The following is a 22,862-nucleotide window of genomic DNA, read 5'->3' on the forward strand; positions in this document are numbered from 1 at the left end:
ATGTATGCAGAGTGATCCTATTTGTATGATTTTAAATGTATATTTACCTAATTAATAATAAGCATTAAATGTGCATCTTGCTTTAAAATTTTGACTTTAACAAGCACATTCCCGGCCATTTAAACTAACAATTTTACATTTATAAAGTGACTTGAGCACTTTTGTATGCTGCTTTTTTACTCTAAAACAAAATGTTGACAAAAGAAAGCTAGATATGAATCGTCCTTTATTATAGACAGTTGTTAGAAATGCTTACAATGTACTTTGGTTACCAGCAGATTAAAGTTTGTAGTTTCTCTATTCTGATTTTGATTTTTAGATATTCAAAAAAGTCTGATTGTAAAAACTGTTGTTATATACAGTCAGGTACGTTAGGAGAAATATCCTAATCAAATGAGATACAATTTTCTGAGAAGGAATGAATCAGTTTAAGATGACACACTTGTTCAAATAACATGAATCCTGAAAGATAAATGTGATAACTTTATTGATATATGTTCATAATAAAAAATATTTGACTGGAGCCGTTAAAGAAGCAGGTTTGTTGGTCTCAAGTAGGTTTTACTTTATTTACTGTGAACTTATTGGTCACTTTGAAATAAATGCTGTATATCCATAAAACATTGTCTGACTTCTTCCTACTTTATTTTGTTGAAATTAATCTACTTTGCAACAATTGATAAACTAAAGGAGGGAAGGAAGAATTCTCTCTACTTCTAGTAGTTAACACATAATTTCTCTCAAATATAGTTAATTACTTGAGGGCAAGGATCATCCCCCACCCCCCCCAGACTTTGGATGTGGACTGGTAAATAGGCTATCAGTAAATCATTGTTAGTTGACTTTTCACTCCATCTGGGGAAACTGATATAAAAATTTGTCTTTTTTGAAGCTATGAGAATTTACTAGTTTCTGGTTATGCTGATCGTGTATTGTAATCTTATTTTCAGGTATACAACATCATGTTAATATTGACCCTGACTTTTTAACTCTTAACACCCATTTGAAGGTTAGGAGGCATGCCATTTTTCTCATCTGTGGTGGTAGTGAGGTGAAATCCAGAGGCTAATCTTCGTGTTCTCAAATGGATTTACATCTTTTAAGGTCTTTTTAAAGCATTTTAATACTTTATCCCCAGAGATCTATCGGTGCTAGTCCTAGGCTTATATTTACCTAGCAGCTCCATTTCTCTGGCAAGTTGGTTGCTGTTCTGCGGTGTTATTTTTCTGGACCTAATATTATCTGTTTTGCAGTAGGCAGGTAGATACAGCAGTTCCAGATGTGGATTTTCTCTGTGCTTGCCACTTGTGTGTTGAGGTGTCTGTGCAAGCCATGTATAGTTTCATGTATTGATGCTTATGTTTATTCTGTCAGTGTAGCAGAAAATATATCTTCATGAATGCCAGTTACTCCCATTTTTCTTTCAAGGGCAAATACCTTTACTCAAGGAAAAGTCAAAGAAATGGTTGCTTTTATTTTTTAGGATATTGCATGTCATTATCATAATCACCATTCCCATTGAGAGAGAAGATGCCTCGTTTTTGTTTTGTTTTGGCAATCCCTTTTGTGGACAGTATCTTCCCTTTTTTATTCATATTCTACCTTCCTCCCTGTTAAGTGCCAGATTAGGCACTTGGGGGAAGATAGACTATTAAGCAAGGTACATTACTTGTTTCAGATATTTCCAGTTAAAATTGTTTGAACACTTGCCCCATAGATGATGCTGAATAATCCCCTATTTGCTGGAAATCCTCAGCTTCAAGAACAAATGAGACAACAGCTCCCAACTTTCCTCCAACAAGTGAGTAAGAAAAGATGCTAGCTATCTTCGGTAATGATTTGCTTGAAAAAGTTTGGTGATAAACATTTTCCTTGCTTTTCTCTGGCTGATAGCAAAATGTAGAATACAGTCTGCTGTCAATTTGCAGAGAATTCAGCTTGATCTTAATTGAGCCCCATTTCACTGCTGAACTTTTGCTTATATTTTTTAAATATAAATTCTGAGGAAAGGACCATTTGGTTTTTGCTTTTGAGGATTTAGGATTTTGAATGCTTCGTTAATACCATAAACCATTTCCTTTCACTTTACTAACTTTGAAGTGCTTCATTGTCATGTTACACTTTATGGTTTAACTAATCTCTAGTAACAGGAAAGAGCTACCCTATCCTATTTTACATGTTTGATTTCTTTGTAATGTTTCAGGTACTCCAAATTAATAGAATGCCTGTTTTCCAAGGGGTAGATCTCATTCCTCAAACTCGAATTAGCAAGATTAAAATTGTCGGTGTTGTCATATAAAGAAGGTTTTATTATTAGAAAAGTACTTGAGATGGCCATGGTAATTTTATTATTTAAAAAGAAGAGAAGTCAGTCTTGGCATTTTGAAACTGGTAGTTCTAGGGAGGGATTTTAAATATTATGCAAATGATCCTCAGGCCTGTAAACCATAATCCAAGGTTAGTGTCCTTGATCTATTGTAATGATGGAAGCCTATCTTTTTTGGTTAGTCATGTGGTGTATATTTGGAAGTAGGGAAGCTGAACCGGACACATGTATTATCTTCACCTTTGGAACTATTGTTTTAGAGTGTATCTGGTAAAATTGTTACATCAGCAACGGATAACACTTGGTCAGGAGGAATATGTGGCTTTCACCATTATTACCATGTTATATAAACTGTGCTTTTGGAGGTTGTCTCTCAGAAATAATACTTTTATCTGTTGGAAAATGGGGAACAGCTGCGGCTTCCAGAGGAGCTCCTGATTGTCTTTCATTATGAAAAATGGCTTTCATGATGGACTTGGGAGGAGGTCAAGTAACGATTTGCACACTAGATTGCTGTCAAAGAGGAGGTGCTTGTGTTTATTTTGGTAAAGAAATAATGGATTCACAGTGTCTAGGAGTAAGGTATTAGATTTTCTCAAGAAGCGTAGCAAAGAAAACATTTAAATTTTACCTTCACTGACTTTACCTTGTAACCACTGGTTTTCTTTCTTCCTTAGATGCAGAATCCTGATACGTTATCAGCAATGTCAAACCCTAGAGCAATGCAGGCCTTGTTACAGATTCAGCAGGGTTTACAGACCTTAGCGACTGAAGCCCCTGGCCTCATCCCCGGGTAGGTTTGGGGAAGATTATGAAAGTGCACAATGTTTTTTTTTCCTCTGAGAATTTCAGACTTAATGCCATCGTGCCTTTTTTTGGTTGAGATTGTTTTATTTAAGACAGAGTTTTCAAAGTTAAAAATGGTTATTTTAAGAAGATAACTTGGCTAATACTGTGTTGAAATGTAACTGATTTACCATCAGCTGGCCTGGTCTGGCCTCTTGTTTTGCAGGAGTTTAGGTTTACTAACAATTTACGCTTTTTCTAGGTTTACTCCTGGCCTGGGGGCATTAGGAAGCACTGGAGGCTCTTCAGGAACCAGTGGCTCTAATTCTGCATCTGGTGAAAACCCAAGTCCCACAGCAGGAACCACCGAATCTGGACACCAGCAGTTTATCCAACAAATGCTACAGGCTCTTGCTGGAGTGAATCCTCAGGTAATGATTCTTTTCTGCTCTTCTTAATGTTAGAAATTTAGAAATTTCAAGAAAAGAAGGTGGCCATCTTTTTGGTTTAGCCTGTAATGAAAAGTGCATTCTTAATTGATTCTAAAAAACAGGCATTACAAAAATGGTTAACTTTGGTACTATATTGGACACTAAAGGAAACGTTACAGTTGAAGGGAAGAAATGCTTTGCCTTAATTTTTGAAAGTTGCCTTTAAAAATGCATTCTTTTTTGCAGTCCCTGTTTGAAAATTATTTGAAATAGGTTATATTTTATAAGTTTGTCAGGGAGGAATAGAAACTTGGTTATTCTCAGTATCTCCTGAATTCTATCTAATCTTTGTACTTTGATGTAAAAGAATTCCTAACTACCTCACCCCACCCACTACTGCCTCCTGTGGTAACTTTTGCTACATATATACACCTCACAGATATGGCTAAAAAATGTGAATGCCTAATATTCTTGCATCTGGAATCATTTATTTACTAAGAATATGCCATTATGATTCCCAGTTCAAACCTATTACAGTAGATTGTCCTTAAACTTCTTTGTGGTGAAAATACAGCATAGTTTTTTTATTTTAAGCCTTATTAAATACAATAAAAACAGGTCAGAGTTTTATCTTATAAAGAATTTGTATTCCCGATACCTAGCATAACTTCTGGCTCAGTAAATATTCTTGGAATTAATAAGAAAAAACGATTTCATGTATTAGGCCAAATTGTTATCTAAGTTGAACAATCTACAGGCCTCGCCATTATCAGGTTGCCCAGAATTGAGTGATCATTTATGTATTTTTGTCTTATATCATTTCTGAAAAGGAGGTGGAGCTGAACAGTCAGAAGTGTAGTCTGTGCATGTGAAACTGGGACTCTTTTCTCAAGACTTGATTGGCTGATACAGAAATGAATTCTACATTCTAAGCCTCCTTAGAACTTTAGAATTTTATACATGAGGACACTGGCTTTTATAATTACCCAATTGGTCAGTAGCTACAAAATAAATAATCTAATTCTAAACTATTTGCATACATACTTTTTAAAGTTTGCCTATATGTTCATGAGCTTCTTAAGTAATGGTTGAGGTCTATTAAGCTTTTTTTTTTTTTTAAAGCAGAGTTATATGATCTTTGACATCATTGTTTAGGTATAAATTAGATTGTTTAAAATAAAGTGCTAATTGAACTTTTAAATATGTTGAATATGTTTCTAGAGAGGCCAGTTCTTTTATAGCTCAGTAGTCTAGCATATGTTATTTTAAAAAGCAATTAAAATTTTTAAGATTATTTAGGTGTGACATGGACTGATTTTCCTTAGAGTTTTTGTTTGTTTGTTTTTCTTTAACAGCTACAGAATCCAGAAGTCAGATTTCAGCAGCAACTAGAACAGCTCAGTGCAATGGGATTTTTGAACCGTGAAGCAAACTTGCAAGCGCTAATAGCCACAGGAGGTGATATCAATGCGGCTATTGAAAGGTTACTGGGCTCTCAACCATCATAGCAGCATTTCTGTATCTTGAAAAAAATGTAATTTATTTTTGATAACGGCTCTTAAATCTTTAAAAAATACCCGCTTTATTTCATTTTGACTCCTGGAATTCTGTGCTGTTATAAACAAACGCAATATGATGCATTTTAAGGTGGAGTGCAGTAAGATGTGTGGGTTTCTCTGTGTTTTTGTTTGTTTTTTGTTTTTTCCTGGAACAGTGGGAATCAATGCTTTTTCATTTAAGGCTACTGCATGCATCAACCACTTCTGCATTTATTGTAATTTTTAAAAAACATATCACCTTTTATAGTTGGGTGAACAGATTTTTGTCCTGCATCTGTCCAGTTTATTTGCTTTTTAAACATTAGCCTATGGTAGTAATTTATGTAGAATAAAAGCATTAAAAAGAAGCAAATCATTTGCGCTTTGTAATTTGTGGTACAATATTGCTTATTGTGACTTTGGCATGTAGTTTTGCAAAAATGCTGTAAGATTTATACTACTGACAGTTTTTGCTTTATTTGTATACAGAATGTGTATGCACATTTGGGACTGCATTTCTAGAAACATATTGCAATAGATCATCTGAGCAAAAACATCTGTAACCAAAAAAGTGAAGATAAGGAAATACTTTAAAGCTGAGTATTTCCTAATTGTGTAGAATCTTACAGCATCTTTGATACACATCTCAGCAAAAGTACCGGTTAGTCAGGTTTGTTGAAAATATAGTAGAAAAGCTGATTCTGGTTATCTCTTTAAGGACATTTAATTGTACAGACAAGATGATGTAACATTGTCTCAACATTCACAGATTGACTGTAAATTACCTTAATCTTTGTGCATACTGAAGGAGCACTGTAGTATAACCCAAAAGTGCATTTGCCTAGGACTTTTCAGCTTCGCCCATAGGTAGTTTAACAGGCATTACAATTTGTAATTGAAATGTTGCTTTCACTGAAAGTGTCTTGATGTTTCAGTTATTTTTAATTGCCATATAAAAATAGAACTGTCTTCTGGGTTTATCATTTTTCTTATGCACAGGCAATACATGAATTTAAAATGATTTGTGAGCCACTTGTTTCTGAAGTGTTTTGGTAGTTCTATTAAGAAATAGTTAAATATTGTGCTTTTCAGAGCCTGAGAGAGGGGAATTTTGGGGGTGGGGTGGGGATCTATCCTGGATTGGGCCAGCCTGAATAATACTGGCAACCAAGATTCTGTTAGGATTTCTGTGCATATAGTGTAGTAAAGAAGTATCTTTCAGGGGTGAAAACAAAGAGCCGTTTTAACAATGTTGAGTACATTTGGCTGTTCCACAGCTTTTTTCTTCCCTCCCCAAAGAAATTCTGTTTGCCTAACTCTCAAACTATTGGGGTGGTACATTCCTTTAGGACCAATTAAAACATAACTTTGGGGTCAGTAATGTATTTGGCTGACCCTGGTTCAGTATTCTCTTAGGTCATTATATTCTCTCATGTACAGTTAAAGGATGTTAAAGTAACCTAAAGTGAATTCAGACCAGTAAAATCAAGGGGAAATACAAGTTGAATTCCATTACTTCTGTAAGTTTGCTTGCTATTAAAAAAGGTAAAGAGGCAGGTTGCCCACCATTTCATGCACTGTTCTGACACTTTCCCCTGGAAAAAAACATGTACAAAGGTCAAGATGGAGGCATGGCTAAGAGGAAGTTGTTAAGGATGATATTCATGTGTCTGCTCTCTCTGCCTTATGCCTCAGTATGGTTTAAAAACTTTTGTACTGGTGAATATGGTGGTATACAGTGTGGGATAGTGTCATAACCAATTTGACAATTTATTAATCACAAAATAACAATAAATCTCTAGCTTTTACACTTGTTTGTCTTGCCTTTTTTGTAGAAAGAAAAAGGTGTCTTCAGTTTACTTTCTCTAACCATGTCTTTTAAAGACTATTGGAGTTGGTTTACCTGATTTTATTACACTTGAGATTATTTTTCATTAACTTCTTGTTTCCTCAATCAAAATATGTGCATATATACTATGTTGTGTGTTAAAAAGAGAGCCAGCTGGGAAGTCAGGTGGCCTGGGCTTTGCTTGCTCTTTTTGGTACTTGACTAGTTATTTTTGAGTCAGGACATCATGATTTCTTCACTGAAAGTGGTGGTAAGGCCTGTGCGGCACACCCAACTGGGTGATCTCTTAAGTACCTTTTAGTTGTTGCTCTGGTGTGATTTTTGTTGTTGTTTGTTTGTTTCTAATATGTTTATCTTAGTTCAGGAGTTCAAAATACTTAAAATTCTCAAAAGCATTAAAAAAACTCTTGAAATAATACAGACTTAAATTGTTCTTATATTGGGTTATTACAAAGTGAATAAAGAATAGAGTGGTGAAAATAACATTTCAGGATTTTATTTCCCAAGTGGAATATTTGTGATCCTAAACAAAGTGCAGCAAATCAGATAAATGACAGCTGGCCTCTGTGTATTCAGAATTGGAGTTTCAGACTTGGCTTAAATATAGTAATGAAAGGAGTTTTTTGTTTGGGGAGACATTATTACTATGTTAATTTAATAGGCAAGTTACAACAAATTAGGGCAGATAAGAATGTCACTAACATTAGTGATAAAAGTGAAGCTAGGGCGCATGTCTGTGTCCTTGTGCAAAACAAAAAAAGGTTATGTTGTTAAGGCAGGGAAATATTGCATACTCTATTAACATTAAACACGTTAAGTCAATAAGAAGTCCTGCATTAAAGAAACCTGTTTAATACAGCTTTGTCCTATCCTCTGCTGTCCTTTTTACTTAACTATTTTTTAAGGTAATGCTATATCCAGTGAACACACTTGGGGAAAACTATACTTAGTAAATGCACATGGTATTCTCTTCTCTGGAATTTCATCTGTCTTCTTTGGCTTATATAAAGCCTACCGTGCCCTCTGGGATCAGTTTTGTAGTCTTCCTAAACTTTGCTAACCAGTTGATATACTCTGAACTGTCAACTGCTGCATTCTGTCCCTCTCATTCATTTACAGTTTGGGGGATTTTTGTTTGGTTTTCTGCTCTGAAATTTTCTTGGCAGTTACTTAGGTAACAAGTGTTTCTCTTCAACTTCTTTATATCTTTCCTCTCATCAACCATAGGCAACCATTGACTCAAAGTAAATATTGAACATCTGTTGAGTAACAGGTTCTTTTCTAGTTGCTCAAAGTGTATAGCAGTAAATAAAGTCTGTCCATATGGGGTTTAGATAGTAGAATGTAGCGAGACAGTAAACAAAACACATATATGGCCCTGTTAGGTGGTGGCAAGTGCTTTGGTGAAAAATTAAGCAGAGTGTTAGTTCAGGACGAAGGGATTTTATTTGTTGTATAGGGTAGTCAGAGAAGGCCTCATTGAGAAGGTGACATTAAAGTAGAGACTTGAGGAATATGTGGGAGGGTGAACAGCTTTTCAGGAAGAGGGGCAACTAATGAGAATACCCTGTAATGTGAATGTTCTGAGTGTGTTTGTAGCATACAGGGAGTTTGGTGTGACTGGCAAGTGAGCTAGGGAGAAAGTGGTGAAGGGACTGTGGCGAGATGGGGACAGGTAAGTGGTGCAGGTGTTTGATGTGGAGGGCTTAATACTGCAATTTTTGTGTCCCATCCCCAGAGTTTCTGATTTACTAGTCTTAGGGTTGGAGGAGAATTTGCATTTCTAACAAGTTCCCAGGTGAAAACCATTGGACTAGGGGAACCAGGGTGGAAGCTGAGAGACTGTTAAGAGGTAGTATCTCAGAGATAATACCAACTTGGGCTGGATTGGTAGCAATGGAGGTAGTAAGAAGTAGTAGTCAGATTTGGGGTATGTTTTGAAGGCAGAGCCAGTAGGTTTTACTGATGGATAAAAGTGTGAGGTTAAGAACAAGAGAGATGTCAAGCAAGGTGAGTAAGGTACATATGGGGAGGAGTGTAATCTAGTTTTGATGTGTTAAGTGAGATGTACTTGATTAGATATATAACTGGAGATAATGAGAAGGCAGTTGGAGGAGAGGTTCAGGCTATAGACAGGTTATACAGCTGCCAGTGTGTATATAGATAGTATTTAAAGCCAAGGAACTAGATCAGTGGTTCTCAACCAGAAGGGACTTTGCCCCCCAGGGGGGCTTTTGGCAATGTCTGGAGACACCTTTTTGACATCATGATTGAGGCTGCTGTTGGCTCTAGTGAGTAGAGGTCAAGGATGCCACTGAACATTCTCTGGTGCACAGAGCAGCCTTCCACAACAAACATAAATATCTGGTCCAAAAATGTTAATAGTGCGAAGGCTGAGAAATCCTGACTAGATGAATTTCAGAGATTGTTTATAAACATACTTCGGGAAGATTTGAGTCCTGTTTACTCCCAGTTCAGAGAGATGATAGGAAACCAGAAAAAGACATGAACAGGCGGGTAGGCTGAAAGCAAGTGGAGAAACTTTTTCACGAGGAGAAGGATGGTAAATGAAGTGTGTTAAATGCTGTTGCTTCAGGTACTCATCATGCATTGAATATTAACCTATGGATTTAGTAAAGGGAAGGACCTTTATGACTATGACAGGGGTTTTAAGGGTCATTAGCGTAAAATTCTGGTTAGAGTGAACCTAGAAAGTATCAGGAGACACAGAATTTTGAAGTAAAGAGAATCAGAGAAATGGGGGCAGTAGCTGTGGTGAGGCGAGTGGTGGTGGTATAGAGGAAGTTTGCCCTTTGTGTTCTTTTAAGATGGGAAGTACTGCTGCGTGCGCGCGTGTGTGTGCGCGCGTGCGCGCGCTTGTTTTTGGAGGACAGTATGGAATAATGGTTTTCTACCAAAAACTACAAACAGAAAGGAGTTACCACCACCTTTGATCCCCAGAATAGGTTTGATAGATAGATCCAGATAAGCAGGCAGACACATTTGTTACATGGGCTAAAGTGTGAGGGAGAGGGTTTCTTTGTCTTTCAAGCCATCATCTTCCTCAGCTAGGTAGCCAGCTGCCTTTCCTTGTCAGTAGGAGTGGTACCTTCCAGGCCCATCTGAACTTTTTGTGGTCAAGGAAATGGAGGAAAAGCAGCCCTCTCCCAACATCTTTGCTTTGGTGAGACTGAATAGAAATAAGGTTGAGGTTTTTTCCAGAGCTGAGATGGTGATGAAGCACATTCTCAGTTTGTAATTCCAGTTTATACATGTTACCATTTGTGCCTCAGACTCCTTAATTATAATGTAACCTGTCCCAGATTCACAACCCAGTCTCTTGCTTACCACTCTATGCTTAGAACAGAACTAGGCACATATAGGAGCTCCCAGTATAGTTTCCCTCAAAAGACCGAAGCTGAATGTGGGGTCTGATTCTTTAGTGGGATGTATAGTAGTTGCTGTATATTCAAGCTAGATGTTTTTAAAGCTATTCATAGACCCATTCTCCACTCCTTACACTTTCTAGAGAGGGAAGGAAATTTCCACTGTGTTGTGGTTATCTAATGCTTCATAACAAACTACCCCACAGCTTAGGGGCTTAGAACAAAAATCAGTCACTAATTCTATCATGAATGAGCAGTTTGGCAAGGATTGGTGAATACTGCTGGAGCAACTTGACTGGGTCTGGAGAATTTATTTTCAAGAAGGCTTATTCACATAGCTGTTTAATTACTACTTTCATCTGGGAGTACAGTTGGGGTGTCAGTTCCTCTCCACCTGGGCCTTTCTACAAGGGCTGCTTCTGCTTCCTCACAACATGGTGGATAGGTTTCAAGAGCAAGTATTTCAAGAAAAATGAAAGTTGTCAGTTTTTTAAGGTCTGGCCCAATGTCATTTCTCCTGTCTTCTACTGGCCAAGCAGTCTTAACTTGCCCAGGTTTAAGGTTCATAGGCCCAACTGCTTGATGGGTAGAATGTCACAGAATTTGTGATCATCTTAATCTAACATACACTGTGATCCCAGAAGGGGAAGACTGTTGGAGGAACACATTTTTGTTCTTCAGTATTCACTCTTTTCCAAGGGAGAAGTAGTGACTTAACTGCTTATTGAATACTGTAGAAGAAACGAGGTACACTTGACCAAGCCCCTGTTCTTCGGGAAAGTCTGTCCAAAGGAAGCATGCATTCTAGTCGGCTGTCTTAGCACATATGATAATAAGGTTAGTGAGAAAGTTCTTCTTGTGGGGGAAGACCTGTGGTTTTCATTTTTGCTAAAAAATACAACAAAATTGACTATTATAACCATTTAAAAATGTATAGTTCAGTGGTATTTAAATACATTCACAGTGTTGTGTAACTGTCACAATCATCCAGAACTTCTTCATCACCCCAAGAGGAAACCCTATAGCCATTAAGCAGTCACTCACCATTCCCCCCTTACCCCAGCCCCGGGCAACCACTAGTCTGCTTTCTGTTGTCTGTGCGTTTACCTGTTTTGGATGTTTCATATAAATGTAATTATATAATACAGGCATACTTATATAATACTGGAGATAGTGTGGGTTCAGTTCCAGACCACTTTAGTAAAGCTAATATCACGATAAAGCGAGTCACACAGTGTTTGGTTTTCTGGTGCATATAAAAGTCATGCTTACACTATACTGTAGTCTATTAGTGTGCACTAGTATTATGTCTAAAAAACAATGTATATACCTTAATTAAAATATTGCTAAAAATGCTAATCATCATCTGCACCTTCAGTGAGTCGTAATCTTTTTTTATGGTGGAGGGTCTTGTCTCGATGTTTGTGGCTGTTGACTGAATAGGGTGGTGGCTGCTGAAGGTTGTGGGGTGGCTGTGGAAGTTTCTTAAAATAAGACAACAATAAAGTTTGCCCCATTGATTGACTCTTCCTTTCACAAGTGCTTTTTTGGTAGCATGCAGTGCTGTTTGATAGCATTTTACCCACAGTCGAACTTCTTTCAAAATTGGAATCAGTCCTCTCAAACCCTGCCACTGCTTTATGTTAGTTAATATGTGATATTCTAAACCCTTTATTGTCATTTCAACAATCTTCACAGCTTCTTTACCAAGACTATATAGATTTCATCTCAAGAAATCACTTTCTTTGCTTATCCATAAAAAGCAACTACTTATTCGTTAAAGTTTTATTAGGAGTTTGTAGCCATTCAGTCACATCTTCAGACTCCACTTCTAATTCTAGTACTCTTGCTATTTCCACCACATCTGTAGTTATAAGAGTAACATCAAAGACCACTGATCACAGATCACCATACAAATATAGTAATACTGAAAAAATTTGAAATATTTCAAGAATTAACCAAAATGTGACACAGAGATATGAAGTGAACAAATGCTTTTGGAAAAATGGCCCTGGAAGACTTGCTCAACACAGGGTTGCCACCAAGTCTTCATTTTGTAAAAGTATTTTCGAAGTGCAGTAAAGCACGATAAAACGAGGTGTCCCTCTATGTGGCCTTTTGTGTCAGGCTTCTTACCATGTTTTCAGGGTTCATTTAATGTTGTGGCATGTATCAACACTTCGTTCCCTTTCATGGCTGAATAATATTCCATTGTATGGACATACCACATTTTATTCACTTACGTGTTGATAGACACTTAACATCATTTAGATATTATGAATAATGCTATAATATTAGTATTTGAGTCTGTTTTTAATTCATTTGGATATATACCTAGAGTGGAATTGTTGGGTCATATGGTAATTATAAATATTTTTAACTTTTTGATGAACTGCCTGTTTTCCACAACAGCTGAACCATTTTACATTCCCATCAGCAAGGTACGGGTTCCAATTTTTTCTGTCTCCTTGGTAGCACTTCTCATTTTCTGCTTTTCTTGGTTTTAAACTTCAGCCATTCTACTAAGTGTTGGATGGTTATCCAATTGTGGTTTTGATTTGCATTTCCTTAATAACTTGATGATGAGCATCTTTTTTTGTGCCTTATTGGCTGTTTGTATGTCTTCTTTGGAGAAAAGTCTTTTCAAGTCCTTTGCCTTCTGAAAATATTGTTGAGTAGTAGGAGTTCTTTATATATGCTAGATATTAAACCCTTTCAGTTGCAGGTTGTTTTTTCACTTTCTTGATAACGTTCTTTGCACAAAAGTTTTACATTTTGATGAAGTCAAATTTGTCTGTTTTTTTCTTTTGTTGCTTGTGGTTTTGGTGCCATATTTAAGAATTCATTGCCAATACCAAGGTCATAAAGATTTTTCCCCTGTTTTCTTCCAAGAATTTTATGGATTTAGCTCTTATGTACAGGTCATTGATCCATTTGAATTGGTCCTGTGGTTCTGGATTTGCAAAGAGAATATAGGAGTGTTTCTTTAACGCATTTTCATCCCGATCTTTCAAGTAAAAAAGATGAATAATGCCTCAAAGAGAACATGATGGCTAGATGTTAAAATGTAGTCGGCTGTAGACCATACTCTTGGCCAGTCTTGGTTTTCCCAAAACAGTCTTAGAAGTTCTTCATTTCCTCTTCTCATCCCTATTTCCACTATCACCCAGTATGACCTCCATCTTGTAGTCTCTTGATCGAAGTGTGATATGTGTCATATTCAGGCACTAAACTTAGTCTCATGTACAAACTGTGAACACTGATCGCAGTCTTAATGTGGCACTGTTGTAGGTCCCAGCATCAGATGTAAAGCAGGCAGTGGGTGCAAACCAGCCTAGCAATGGCATGTGGGTGAAATCTATACAGAAAGTATGTGTTCATTAAGGATTTCTTTTCAAGTGAGAAAGACGCGAAACATTGATTTAGACGGTGAGGCGTGTGGATGGAGATAGCTTAGTGGACATCCTCAAGAAATTGAGATAGTTGAGGGATGCAGAAGATGTTAATCTGCAAAGAGGAGGTGGTAGTTCTCAACCTTGGCTTCACATCAGAGTCAACTAAAAAGATTAAGAAATAAGCCCACCTCAGACTAAGTGGAATTGTTATATCTGTAAGGCTTAGGAATTTTTAAAAGCTTCTGAAGTGATTGTAAGGCCAGGGTTGGAACCACTGATTTAAAGGAAATAAGAATTTATTAGGTGGGGGGTGGGGGTGTGATGAATTGGGCGATTGGGATTGACATGTATACACTGATGTGTATAGAACTGATGACTAGTAAGAACCTGCTGTATAAAAAAATAAAATTCAAAAAAAAATTTTAAAAACTACCATATGCTCCAGCCAAAAAAGAAAAAAAAAAGGAATTTATTATTTAAAGCAATGCTTCTCACCTTCATTGTGCATAGAGATCACCTGGGATCTTATTACATTGCATATTCTGATTGAAAAACTAACTCTGAATGTATCTAAGACATAAAAGTTAGCTAAAACTGTAAAACTCTTAGAAGCTAGAAGAAAACATAGTGTGAATCTTTGTGACCTTGGTCTAGGCAGTGGTTTCTTAGATATGACACCAAAAGTACAAGCAGCCAATGATAAATAAGTTGGACTTCATCGGACTTAAAAATTTTTGTGCTTAAAAGTTGATCAAGGGCTTCCCTGGTGGCGCAGTGGTTGAGAGTCCGCCTGCCGATGCAGGGGACGCGGGTTCATACCCCGGTCCGGGAAGATCCCACATGCCGCGGAGCGGCTGGGCCCGTGAGCCATGGCCGCTGAGCCTGCGCGTCCGGAGCCTGTGCTCCGCAACGGGAGAGGCCACAACAGTTAGAGGCCCGCGTACCGCAAAAAAAAAAAAAAAGTTGATCGAGTCAGCTCTCTACCCACATGCTGTTATCTATCACGTCCCCATACTTTTCTCACACCCTTCATCTCCTCTGACCCACACAACCAAACCTCAGCCTCCACTCAGACCCTTCTCTGTTCCCACGCCGGTCTCCTGAGGATGCTGAAGGAAGTTTCCCAGCCTTGCTGTGTGGGGCCCCATCCTGCCTGTGGTCCCCAACCTCGCTGGGCCCCCACAGGGCGTTGGTGATCATCCTTCTCAACATGTCCCACTCCTTCCCACACAAACACTCCTTCAAACCTTGCCCATTCCCTTCAGATTCCTTTCTCACCAGCCTCTTCTCCATTCTCAGTAGATCTTCACTGGAAAAATCGAAGGCAGGCAGTAAAGTAAGCCTTCCCCAACTTCCCCCACGCCACAGACAATCTACATTCAGCCTTCAGTCATCCTCCATTGACAGTGGAAAAGACCTTTCCATCCATCCCTCCTGTACCTCCTCTTTCCCCTCTTGAAACAAATCCACGCACCAACTTTCTTGTGCCTTCAGGCTCTCTCCTCCCAGGCTCCCTGGGAGATCACACACTTCTTAAAATCTTCAGTGCTTAACTCCTTCCTTTCACTGTAAGGTTCCCAGAAAGAGCATCTCTATTCCCCACTTTACCTTCCTGACGTGCCAATCAATTCCTGACCACTGCTCCTGTCCCTCAACTGAAACGGCTCTTTCCAAGGTTGCCTGGCTTTACAGCGATGGCAATATTCTCACCTTAATGTCTTAGTATCATTATTTTATTTATAACATTGTTTACAAACTTGGCATGGGATGAGGCAGACTAAGAGCCAGTAGAGAGAAAGGGATAAAGAGTATAGGGGAAAAAGAAAGGTATCTGGGCATGCCTAGGCACACAGTAGGGGATTAATACTTGGCAGCTGTGTAAGTGTGAGGGGCACCTAGAAGCTTTTTATAAGGTGAAACTCAAACACTTCTCATTGGAGTTGCCTAAAATGCACATTTGATCACATCGCTTCCCTAAGGACAATCTTTCACTCACTTCCTCTACAGGATGAAATCCAGACTTCTTGACTTGATATCCAAGTACTTCGTTAATCCCTCCCCAGCTCCCTCACTTCCCAGAAGCCCCCGCATACACGCTGTGTCGCGGGCTCATCAAACTACTTACAGGCCACTTCTTGGACACATTACGACTCTTTGTTTCCACTTGACTCTTTTGTGTCTGGCAAACTCTGACTCATTCTTTAAGAATCAGCTTCAGGGTCAGCGTCTCTGGGCAAGTTCTGTCTCTCGGGTCCCACTGCATGTTCTGTCCCTTGAGTCAGCACCTACATCCTATATAGCAACCCTGTGCCACCTCCCCCAAGAGACTTGAGAGCCAGGGATGAGCACTGTCCACACTTGGAGCTCCATTGCCTGCCACATGGTTGCTGTCCAGTGCAGGCAGACCTCGTTTTATTGTGCTTCACTTTATTGCTTTTCTTTTTTTTTTAAAACAAATTGAAGGTTTGTGGCAACCCTGCATCAAGTCCATCAAGGTTGTTATTCCAACAGCGTTTGCTCCCTTCCTGTCTCTGTGTCACATTTTGCTAATCCTCACAATATCTCAAACTTATTTATTATTATTATATGTGTCCTGGTGATCAGTGATCTGTGATGTTACTACTGCAAAAAGATTACAACTCGCTGAGGGCTCAGATGATGGTTAGCATTTTTAGCAATAAAGTTTTTTTTTTTTTTTGCGGTATGCGGGCCTCTCACTGTTGTGGCCTCTCCCGTTGCAGAGCACAGGCTCCGGACGTGCAGGCTCAGCGGCCATGGCTCACGGGCCCAGCCGCTCCGTGGCATGCGGGATCTTCCCAGACCGAGGCACGAACCCGTGTCCCCTGCATTGGCAGACGGACTCTCAACCACTGTACCACCAGGGAAGCCGTAAAGTTTGTTTTTTAGTTAAGGTTAGAAAAAGTTGATCAAGTGAAAAAGACAACCCATGGAATGGGTGAAAATATTTGCAGATCGTATATTTGATAAGAATCTGGTATCCAGGTTATAGAAAGAACTCTTAAAACTCAACGATAAAAAAGACAATCCAATTAAAAAATGGACAAAGGATTAGAATAGACATTTCTGCAAAGAAGCAAATGGCCAATAAGCACATGAAAAGATTAGTGACATGCAAATCAAAACTTTAATGAGATGCCACTTCATATCCCATTAGGATGGCTATAATCACGAAGACAGAATAACATGTGTTGACTAGGATTGCTGGTGAGAATGTAAAATGGTGCAGCTACTACTTGGAAAAGAGTTCCGCTTCTTAAAAGGTTAAACCATGGAGTTAGCATTTGACCCAAATATCTATGAACTGATGAATGGATAAATAAAATGTGGTATATGCATACAATGAGAATACTATTTAGCAATAGAAAGGAATGAAATATTGATACATGCTAAATCAGGAACAGACATTTTTAGAGGCCCTGAGTGTTCCTTGGACAAATGTGTTTGCTAGGTGGGATGAGAGAACTTCTCAAGGTCTTCCAGCTTTGCATACCCTAACCACTAGAGCCCTAGTTACGGAAGGGGAAGGTATGTGTTCTGGGAGATTAATCCACTAGCTCCCTGTCATTCAACCCTCTGACCTCAGGGTATAACCGACTACCACAATCTTGCCCTTACTGAAGGTGGAAAACCTACCAAATTCTCATTTCCTGAGAAGGGAAATTCAAGTTAAACCCTCTGAGCTCTTTGCTTATTGTAAAGATAAATGTTATAAGTTATATGTCCTCAACTATTTCAGATCATCGCATAAAAAACCTTAATGACAAGGATCTCTGATGATGAAGGAAAAGCAGTGCCTGTCATCCAGGAGCTGGCCTAGTACTAAAAGGTAGGCCTCTCCTGCTAAAAATAGACAATTTCACAGAACACCTACAATACTGCTCCGTGACCGTGGTCAAGACAAAAGACCATTCTGTAATTCTGCCTGAACGAAGAGAAAAACATGAACATTGTCTAAACCACAAAAATGACCAAATATTGGGAATTCCTTGGCGGTCCAGTGGTTAGCACTCCACGCTTTTCACTGCCAAAGGCCTGGTTCATTCCCTGGCCGGGGAACTAAGATCCCACAAGCCGCATGGCATGGCCCAGAAAAAAAAAAGACTAAATATTCTGTCTCCCTGTCCTGGCTAATGTACTTCTTTAAGAATGATAGTTTTAGCCTCACTTCATGCCTCTCACATTACTGAGATAGCCAATCATCCTGCACTTCCTCACAGCATCCATTTAGAGAGAGCCCTGCTTCTTTGAACCCTCCCCCAAATCACCTAACTTGTCCAAATCGTAAGTCCTTTGTAGCGTCCTACAGAGATTTCCCCTCACGATTCTAAAGGTGTGTGTTCTCCCTTATGCAGTGAGCACTGAACCCAACTTGTTTAATGCAGGTGTGTTCCTCATCGTCTGGCAATGAGTAGTGGCTGCCCTTTTTAGATAAAGCATGGATTTTCCATTTTCCATGGTTTTGGCCTCAGCACTTTGCATGTGTTATATCACATGTGTTATATCAGTTCTACAACATTATGAGGCAGGTGGTGACCCCATTTTATAGGAGAGGGAAATGTTTAACCTGAACTTCCTCCAGTGGTGGGGAATGGAGAGAGGCAAAGTGGAGGGAGTGCTGCCAGAGGGGGTGGTAAGTGATATTTGCAGGACTGAGGAACTCTTTGGTTGGCTTCTGTTTTTGAACCACTGCAAACGTTTTCCCGCCTGCCCCTTCTTCCCAGGTCATAGTGGCTGGGCAGGGGTGTGGTCAGGGCTGGGTGAGCAGCATTCCACTGCCCCTGACGCAGGAACTGACCCTCAGTGACAGAGGGATTCTCAGGGGTGGGAGAGCAGTTTGTGCTCGCTATGTCCCCCATGGCCACCAGAGGGCAGTACTGATCCACACCTTGGCCTCCCTGCGGCCATTCTTGGGAAGATTAGAGCCCTGATTCTCAGCCCCACCAGACTCCTTTTCTTGTTTGTTTTTTAAATAAATATTTTCTAATGCTCCCTTTACCATCATGAAGTGAAATTAACTCCGAATAAAACTTGCCTAAGCAAATAATATGATACTTTAACTCTGAAAGGAGGAAAAAAAAGGAAAGTAACGTAATAAACTGATGGGTTTCAATATGTGATGCTTGGACATGGCTACACTAGAAGAGCACAATAGAGTTAGTTTGATGCTTTGCCATCGGATCACTGAGAATGAAAAATTACAAATGCAGGTGGATGTAGGTTGCTGTATTTGACAAGTTCACTGTGATTTTCTGAAATGGTAAACAATTCTTGGTAAAGTTAAAAATAACATAGAATCCAATTGTCCCTTTGTTGCATTCTTGGAAATTCCAGTGTATATTAAAACTGCAAAAAAAACCCCACAAAGCTTTTATTTATGTATAAAATAAGAGTTAGATTCAATGTCCTATAATTATAAACACTCTTTTTCATTTGGTCCTACATGGAAGTCCAGCAGGATATTTGAAAATTAATTCTTGTGAAGAACTGCCTTCACTGAGAACTCTAGCTGGTACCAGAGGATATGAGATGCCCTCTCTTTCCACCCCAATTTAGGCCCCCTGAGAGCCAGAGCTTTGTGTTGCGGGTCCTCAAACCCTCCAGAGTGCCCATCACAGTACCCAGTACTTACTGAGTACACTGAAATGATTGAGTCCTTTCTGTACACCTGGGGGACTCTCGTCCAGCCAGAGTATATTGCCTGGACAACTTAAGGGCCTAGATCCTGAATATGAATGTTGATGTAAACCCAAGCCAGGCAGGAGGTGCCCCAAATAGTCTGGCAGCGACAAAAATCCAGGGCTCCACATTTTTTTTTTAATTGGGTATAGTTGCTTTACAATGCTGTGTTTCTGCTGTACAGTGAACTGAATCAGCTATATGTGTACATATATCCCCTCTTTTTTTGGATTTCCTTCCCATTTAGGTCACCACAGAGCATTAAGTAGAGTTCCCTATGATATACGACAGGTTCTCATTAGTTATCTATTTTATACATATTAGCATATATATGTCAATCCCAATCTCCCAATTCATCCCACCCCCCCCTTCCTCCCATTGGTGTCCATACGTTTGTTCTCTATGCCTGTGTCTCTATTTCTGCCTTGCAAACCGGTTTATCGGTACCGTTTTTCTAGATTTCACATATATGCATTAATATACAATATCTGTTTTTCTCTTTCTGACTTACTTCACTCTGTATGACAGTCTCTAGGTCCATCCACCTCTCTACAAATGACCCAATTTCGTTCCTTTTTATGGCTGAGTAATATTCCATTGTACATATGTACCACATCTTCTTTACCCATTCATCTGTTGATGGACATTTAGGTTGCTTCCATGACCTGGCTATTGTAAATAGTGCTGCAATGAACATTGGGGTGCATGTGTCTTTTTGAATTATAGTTTTCTCAGGTATATGCCCAGTAGTGGGATTACTGGGTCATATGGTAATTACACTTTTAGTTTTTTAAGGAACCTCCATACTGTTCTCAGTAGTGGCTGTATCAGTTTACATTCCCACCAACAGTGCAAGAGGGTTCCCTTTTCTTCACACCCACTCCTGCATTTATTGTTTGTAGATTTTTTGAAGATGGCCATTGTGACCAGTGTGAGGTGATACCTCACTGTAGTTTTGATTTGCATTTCTCTAATAATTAGTGATGTTGAGCAGCTTTTCATGTGTTTGTTGGCCATCTGTATGTCTTCTTTGGAGAAATGTCTATTTAGGTCTTTGGCCCATTTTTTGACTGGGTTGTTTGTTTTTTTGATACTGAGCTCCGTGAGCTGTTTGTATATTTTGGAGATTAATCCCTTGTCCACTGCTTTGTTTGCAAATATTTTCTCCCATCCTGAGGGTTGACTTTTTGTCTTGTTTATGGTTTCCTTTGCTGTGCAAAAGCTTTTAAGTTTCATTAGGTCCCATGTGTTTATTTTTATTTTCATTACTCTAGAAGGTGGGTCAAGATCTTGCTGTGATTTACGTCAGAGTGTTTTTCCTGTGTTTTCCTCTAAGAGTTTTATAGTGTCCAGTCTTACATTTATGTCTTTAATCCATTTTGAGTTTATTTTTGTGTATGGTGTTAGGGAGTGTTCTAATCTCATTCTTTTACATGTAGCTGTCCAGTTTTCCCAGCACCACTTATTGAAGAGGCTGTCTTTTCTCCATTGTATAGTCTTGCCTCCTTTATCAAAGATAAGGTGACCATAGATGTGTGGGTTTAACTCTGGGCCTTCTATCCTGTACCATTGATCTGTATTTCTGTTTTTGTGCCAGTACCATACTGTCTTGATTACTGTAGCTTTGTAGTATAGTGTGAAGTCAGGGAGCCTGACTTCTTCCAGCTCCATTTTTCATTTTCAAGATTGCTTTGGCTATTTGAGGTCTTTTGTGTCTCCGTACAAATTTTAAGATTTTTTTGTTCTAGTTCTGTGAAAAATGCCAATGGTAATTTGATAGGGATTGCATTGAATCTGTAGATTGCTTTAGGTAGTATAGTCATTTTCACAATATTGATTCTTCCAATCCAAGAACATGGTATATCTCTTCATCTTTTTGTGTCATCTTTGATTTCTTTTATCGGTGTCTTGTAGATTTCTGAGTACAGGTCTTTTACCTCCTTAGGTAGGTTTATTCCTAGGTATTTTATTCTTTTTGTTGCAAAGGTGAATGGGATTGTTTCCTTAATTTCTCTTTCAGTTTTTTCATTGTTAGTGTATAGGAATGCAAGAGATTTCTGTGCATTAACTTTGTACCTTGAAACTTTATCAAATTCATTGATTTAGCTCTAGTAGTTTTCTGGTGGCATCCTTAGGATTTTTTATGTATGGTATGATGTCTACAGTGACAGTTTTACTTCTTTTCCAATGTGTATTCTTTTTATTTCTTTTTCTTCTCTGATTGCCGTGGCTAGGACTTCCAAAACTATGTTGAATAATAGTGGTGAGAGTGGACATCCTTGTCTTCTTCCTGATCTTAGAGGAAGTGCTTTCAGTTTTTCAACATTGAGAATGATGTTTGCTGTAGGTTTGTCGTGTATGGCCTTTATTATGTTGAGTTAGGTTCCTCTGTGCCCATTTTCTGGAGAGCTTTTCTCATAAATGGGTGTTGAATTTTCTCAAAAGCTTTTTCTGCATCTATTGAGATGATCATATGGTTTTTTATTCTTTAATTTGTTAACATGGTGTATGACACCGATTGATTTGTGTATATTAAAGAATCCTTGCATCCCTGGGATAAATCCCACTTGATAGTGCTGTATCATCCTTCTAATGCGTTTTTGGATTCTGTTTGCTAGTATTTTGTTGAGGATTTTTGCGTGTATGTTCATCAGTGATATTGGTCTGTAGTTTTGTTTTTTTGTGATATCTTTGTCTGGTTTTGGTATCAGGGTGATGGTGGCCTTGTGGAATGAGCTTGGTAGTGTTCCTTCCTCTGCAATTTTTTGGAAGAGTTTGAGAAGGATGGGTGTTAGCTCTTCTCTAATGTTTGATAGAATTTGCCTGTGAAGCCATCTGGTCCTGGACTTTTGTTTGTTGGAAGATTTTAAATTACAGTTTCAGTTTCATTACATGTGATTGGTAATTATATTTTCTATTTCTTCCTGGTTCAGTCTTGGAAGGTTATACGTTTCTAACAGTTTGTCCATTTCTTCCAGGTTGTCCAATTTATTGGCATATAGTTGCTTGTAGTAGTCTCTTATGATCCTTTGTATTTCTGCAGTGTCCACTGTAACTTCTCCTTTTTCATTTCTAATTTTGTTGATTTGAGTCCTCTCCCTCTTTTTCTTGATGAGTCTGGCTAAAGGTTTATCAATTTTGTTTAGCTTTTAGTTTTATTGATCTTTGCTATTGTTTTCTTTGTTTTTATTTCATTTATTTCTGCTCTGATATTTATGATTTCTTTCCTTCTGCTAACTTTGGGTTTTTGTTCTTCTTTCTCTAGTTCCTTTAGGTGTAAGGTTAGATTGTTTATTTGAGATTTTTCTTGTTTCTTGAGGTAGGCTTGTATAGCTATAAACTTCCCTCTTAGAACTGCTTTTGCTGCATCCCATAGGTTTTGGATTGTTGTGTTTTCATTGTCATTTGTCTCTAGTTATTTTTTGATTTCCTCTTTGATTTCTTCAGTGATCTC

At 38.6% G+C, this 22,862-nt stretch overlaps 1 protein-coding gene across 2 annotated transcripts in view; it reads left to right on the forward strand.

Annotated features, from left to right (window-relative positions):
- UBQLN1 (ubiquilin 1) overlaps positions 1–8,794 on the forward strand; it is a 51,300-nt gene extending 42,506 nt beyond the window's left edge. The window contains exons 8-11 of one of the 2 annotated variants that reach the window (XM_079927642.1): positions 1,718–1,801; positions 3,004–3,119; positions 3,375–3,543; positions 4,899–8,793. In XM_079927642.1, coding sequence (XP_079783768.1) covers positions 1,718–1,801; positions 3,004–3,119; positions 3,375–3,543; positions 4,899–5,051 — 522 coding nt within the window. In that variant the 3' untranslated portion in view covers positions 5,052–8,793. Of the gene's footprint in view, positions 1–1,717; positions 1,802–3,003; positions 3,120–3,374; positions 3,544–4,898 lie in introns of both variants that reach the window. The other variant, XM_079927643.1, reaches the window with a different exon arrangement.
- The last annotated feature ends 14,068 nt before the right edge of the window (positions 8,795–22,862 follow it).

This window comes from Stenella coeruleoalba, assembly GCF_951394435.1.
Source record: "Stenella coeruleoalba genome assembly, chromosome: 7".
Classification (NCBI taxonomy): domain Eukaryota; kingdom Metazoa; phylum Chordata; class Mammalia; order Artiodactyla; family Delphinidae; genus Stenella; species Stenella coeruleoalba.